General features: G+C 34.5%; 1 protein-coding gene across 1 annotated transcript in view; it reads left to right on the top strand.

Annotated features, from left to right (window-relative positions):
* The first annotated feature begins 270 nt into the window (after positions 1–270).
* LOC144959150 (uncharacterized) overlaps positions 271–5,865 on the top strand; it is a 9,319-nt gene continuing 3,724 nt past the window's right edge. The window contains exons 1-3 of the mRNA XM_078891647.1: positions 271–353; positions 4,535–4,686; positions 5,217–5,375. Coding sequence (XP_078747773.1) covers positions 347–353; positions 4,535–4,686; positions 5,217–5,375 — 318 coding nt within the window. The 5' untranslated portion in view covers positions 271–346. The remainder of the gene's footprint in view (positions 354–4,534; positions 4,687–5,216; positions 5,376–5,865) is intronic.

Below are 5,865 nucleotides of genomic sequence, written 5' to 3'. Positions count from 1 at the left end.
TGTTACTTATTTTACTATAATATGACTTATTTCACTCGGAGTACACGACTACAATATTAATATCAACGAGAGCTATCGTCTTGTAAATCTCACGTCTTCCGATGCAAAATATCGGGATGAAAACACATTCGGATAATGAGCATTCAACATCTCTTGACATGCTTCCCAGTTATCCGATTAATAATTTTGTCCTTGGGTGTCCTATGTGAGTATGCTAGAGTATTTACGTATATAACCTCCTACTGGAACAATGTTAGCCACTGACCACGATCTAGAACCAAAGGGTGACAGTCTACAAGCAGGAACCAAAGTCCAGCACACAATCAATTCACACAACAATCTCAACATGGCTAGTAAGTAGTGGTTGTAGTACTATTTTTTTGTTTTGAATTTAGGATTTTGTACTGCGGTTCCAATTTATTAAAGTAATGTCATCACCAAACAATTCAATAGTATATATATATATATATATATATATATATATATATATATATATATATATATATATATATATATATCTTAAGCAAATTAAAGAAAGTGATCCGCCTCCTCTAACACTAAGCAGATCTCCGAATAGAGAGTGAAAGAGTGAAAATTGTATTCTTACTCGATTTGAGACAAAAGCAGTTATTAAACTAATTCATTTTTCTTAATTAAGCATGTGGATTCAATAAAATTGAACAATTTAGACCAAGATTCATTATATGGTTAAGCATCGAAATGATGAAAAATCTCTGTGGTTAAGCCAAGGAATTTACCCAATGGAAACCGTACGGTGCTCTTATTGGCTAACCAACCAGCGGCCTCGATGAGAAAAATATCCGCCATTTTGATGTTGGCTGGGAATCGCGTTACTATAGTAAACAAGCGCTGATCGGCCGTTCATGAAAACAAGTTGCTGCTCGCTCGTTTAACTCAAAATTATTCAAAACGATCTCTCTAAAATGATATAAATGTGACTTCTTAAGGTTTTCTTCACGGTCAAAACCACACAACATTCTATTAATGATTACGTCCGAGGCAAAAAGGAATATTGACAGGTCGACCGAGAGTTGAACTCGTGAGACGACAAACATCAATGCGAAGTGTAGCGAGAGTCAAGCTATTGTTTGTCTTGTCCTATTCTATATAGAGAAAAGGATAAATAGTATAGCCTCGTGTGTGAGTGGTTGCGTGTCATAGTCTTGTTTTTAAATTGTTTCTGTTGTTTATGTGTGTAGTGATGACTCTCTCACACTCAATTTCAATGCCGAAAGAGGAATTACCGCACACAAGAAAGGGGAATTGGGGTGGTATTTGGCATACATATTGTATAGTATCTAGTTCTAAATAGATAACTGATTAGAATTATATTATGATATATAAACACAATGCCAAATACAATTCCGAAGTTTCCTTATTTCAAATGAAGTAAAGCTCCAAAACCTAATGGTAGTGATTGTAGTACTGAGTGTTAGTGAGGTGATGTGGTGTTGGTGGTGGTTGTAGTTGTAGTAGTAATAGTGATGATGATGTGGTGGTGGTGATGATTGTAGTTGTAGTAGTAGTGGTAGTGATGATGATGTGGTGGTGGTTGTAGTAGTAGTGGTAATGGTAATGATATGGTGGTGGTGGTGGTTGTAGTAGTAGTGATCGTGATGATGATGTGGTGGTGGTGTTTGTAGTAGTAGTGGTAATGATGCGGCTATGTGGTCTAGTAGTATGACACTCGCTTCCGGATCGGAAGGTCCTTGGTTCGAGCCTCGTGCTCGGCGCATAGTTGAGTCCTTGGAAAAGGCTCTTTACTCAAATTCTCTCACCGTACTCAGGTGTAAAATGAGTACCTGGCCGTTAACAGAGTTGTCTTTATCCGAAAAATTGTAATATCGCCTAACAGGCGTCATGTCCCGCCCTACATGTTAAATGTTGACCAGGGACCCCTTGTAAAGCGCTTTGAGCACATTTAGTAGATATTTCACTATATAAAGCTCAATTTAAAAAAAAAAAAAATTTCAATGATGATGATATGGTGGTGGTGGTTGCAGTAGTAGTAGTGGTACCCTAGTGATGATAATGTGGTGGTGGTTGTAGTTGTAGTAGTAGTGATAGTGATGATGATGTGGTGGTGGTTGTAGTAGTAGTGGTAGAGATGATGATGTGGTTGTGGTGGTTGTAGTAGTAGTTGTAATGGTGATGATATGGTGGTAGTGGTGGTTGCAATAGTAGTGGTAATGGTAATGATATGGTGGTAGTGGTGGTTGTAGTAGTAGCGGTAATGGTAATGATATGGTGGTGGTTGTAGTAGTAGTGGTCGTGATGACGATGTGGTTGTGGTAGTTGTAGTAGTAGTGGTAGTGATGCTATTGTGGTGGTGGTTGTGGTAGTTGAGGTAGTGATGTGGTGGTGGTTGTAGTAGTAGTAGTGGTGGTGGTGGTTGTGGTAGTAGTGGTAATGATGATGATATGGTGGTGGTGGTTGCAGTAGTAGTGGTAGTGATGATGATGTGGTTGTGGTGATTGTAGTAGTGGTAGTGATGATGATGTGCTGGTGGTGGTGTAGTAGTAGTGGTAGTGATAATGATGTGGGGCTGGTGGTTGTAGTAGTAGTGTTAGTGATGATATTGTGGTGGTGGTTGTAGTAGTAGATGATGTGGTGGTTGGAAAACACATTACAGGTTATTATAATACATGATTACACAAATTCTCTAACTTCATTTTTTGACAGCTTCGTTGTGCCATAAATATACGCAACAGTTCTGAAACATTTTATTGTGGATTTTGATATTGTTTGTTGTTTTTCTTGTGTCGTTATGTTGACATAGATACCGAATGAATGGTAATTACTACATTCTCAGCCAACAACAAAATGGCGCTGAATGCTTTCATTGGTGGACACTTTTTAGGCTTCGTACGTATTCTCATTCGTTTAATTCTATGGGTTGAGCCGAATTAGTTTCGTAAAAAGTTGTCTTCGTATTTATTATTTTTTATTTCTTACCAGACTGGCCACACTACACGGCCACTCGTCATTAGAAAAAAGTTTTCACTGGCCACACGGTGCTGCCAGAAATACTGAGAGAGTTAAAACTATATCTATTGTTATCCACACCAGTTTCACAAATGAGCGGTAGCATTACAGAAGTATCTGATGGTTATATTGACAATTTGGTTAACATTAAATTACTTAACAGTCGTCACTCCTTCTCTGATGCTGAATAATATAACACAGGATACCCTTTGTCTTAAAGCATCGTTCGGACTTGTAAAAAGTGGAAAGTGAAAACATTCCGCTGATAATACCTTATCTATCATTTTCAGCATCCTACTACTACTACTACTACTACTACTACTACTACTACTACTACTACTACTACTACTACTACTACTACTACTACTACTACTACTTCTACTATTATTATTATTATTATTATTATTATTATTATTATTATTATTATTATTATTCATTACTATACTACTACTACTACTACTACTACTACTACTATCTACTACTACTACTACTACTATACTACTACTACTACTACTACTACTATACTACTACTACATCTGCTGCTGCTGCTATACTACTACTACTACTTACTGCTGCTAGTACTATACTACTACTACTACTACTACTACTACTACTACTACTACTATTATTATTATTATTATTATTATTATTATTATTATTATTATATATTATTATATTATTATTATTACTTATTATTATTATCATATTATTATTATTATTATTATTTATTATTATTATTATTTTATTATTATTATATATTATTATTATTATTTTATTATATTATTATTATCTATATACTACTTATTACTACTACTACTACTTACTACTACTACTACTACTAACTACTACTACTACTACTACTACTAATACTACTACTATTACTACTATATACTATTACTACTACTACTAGTACTACTACTACTACTACTACTACTACTACTACTACTACTACTACTATTAATACGACTACTACTACTACTATTACTACTACTACTACTACTACTACTACTACTACTACTACTACTACTACTACTACTACTACTACTACCACTACAACTATGAATACTGCTACTACTACTACTACCACAACTACTACGAATGCTGCTGCTACTACTACTACTACTACTACTACTACTACTACTACTACTACTACTACTACTACTACTACCTTCACCACTACGACTATAACCATTACTATTATATCATGTGTGAATGATTTAGGTGTTCATCCAGAAATACAGAATTGGGGCTAATTCTTGAAGTGTTATCAAGGATGAGATATGTCTAACGTGTGAATGAATAGCTGACTTTAGGCAGCGATGGATATTATAGGAGTTTTAGTACAAAAATGTAAGAGGCGGTTGGTACTGTTTAATATTAATATGAATCCTTAAGGATGCTGGAGAATTTTTTAAAAAAATCATTGTGAAGCGCATTGATTATATATGCTAAATCTGTAGAAACGCGCTATGTATTAATTTAAAGTATTCAAATTAAAAAGGACTGAAATTTCATTTTCCCCCTTCAGAATCAACCCTCTCCGTTCTTTTCATCCTCGGTGCTCTCATGACCTTGACCCTCGGAGCCACAATGAACCCCTTAAGCGTTCTATCCAATCCTGATGCTTTAACCCCCGAAAAATTATGTCCTCCAACGTGCTTCAGTGGATGTGCTGTGTCGGTGAGTTGTATGTTTGAGAGTACAGACGAACAACACGGTGTATTACGAACTGACATCATCAAAAACAGTTTGTGACCCACACCGTGACAGTCTATTTTTTTTGTGTGAAAATGAACAAGAACAAGAGATGGCGGAATTTGAGTTTAAAGTTAAACTGATTAGAATTATGAAACCTGCTTTTGAAGGAAAATAATTAAAAAAAACAGTACAAAACTAGTTGTCCGTATATAAGTATTTAATTTTATTTGAATAAATGAAACACTTGAATCCGACATGTACATATGCAGGCCTGGCATCCAAAAACAATTATGGACCGAGTTCATCATTGTTGTACTGGAGAACATTTTGCATCATTTGTAAATTTTTCCATTTCATCGATGAACCCAAAGTAAATTGGGTTATCAGATCTGCAAATACGTGCACGTCGCTTGAAGCAAATTGTTTTATCCTTTAAGATGTTCTATATGAATATTCATATCTTTTTCTTTTCCTGTTTCCTTTTTGTCATCTTTATATGATCTTCTTTCCAGAAAATGACATGCATCAACATTCCTGGTATTGTGGATTGTGCTGCTTTGGATACCGCCTGTCATGCTCAGTGTACTCAACTGTGTGGCTGTCTCACTGATTGCTCAACACGGTGTTTAACAGACTATGGATGTAGTGGACTCCAAGATCAGACTATAGCTGTAAGTTATGGTTGTAATAATAAAAAATGAGCAAAATAATAATAATAATAATGATAATAATAATAATAATAATAATAATAATAATAATAATAATAATAATAATAATAATAATAATAATAATAAATAAAGAAGAAGAAGAAAGAAGAAGAAGAAGAAGAAGAAGAAGAAGAAGAAGAAGATCTTTAAAGTTTGATTCATAGACGGATTATGATACTAAAGTTAATTTTATATGTTTTACTGAAGACGATTGATGTAGTTCCATGAAGTGACAAAAACTCAAATCTTCAAATTTTAATTCTTAATATCATTTAAAAACCAATTTGAGAAGCATACATTATGCATTTATATCGCCATTAGTGCATAGAACATTTAATGATGACTTAATGTTTATTGTTTATGTTCAAACTGTATTAGAGAGGTTTAGCAGATCTTACCTATTACGCATCACGAAGCACGCATAGCGTATAAATCACTGGATTATTCGAAAAAA

This window comes from Berghia stephanieae, chromosome 13 (genome assembly GCF_034508935.2).
Source record: "Berghia stephanieae isolate SIO BIC M18660-M18661 chromosome 13, UCSD_Bste_1.3, whole genome shotgun sequence".
Lineage (NCBI taxonomy): Eukaryota > Metazoa > Mollusca > Gastropoda > Nudibranchia > Aeolidiidae > Berghia > Berghia stephanieae.
The sequence above is the reverse complement of the archived record's forward strand: the minus strand, read 5'-3'. Positions and strand labels throughout refer to the sequence as shown.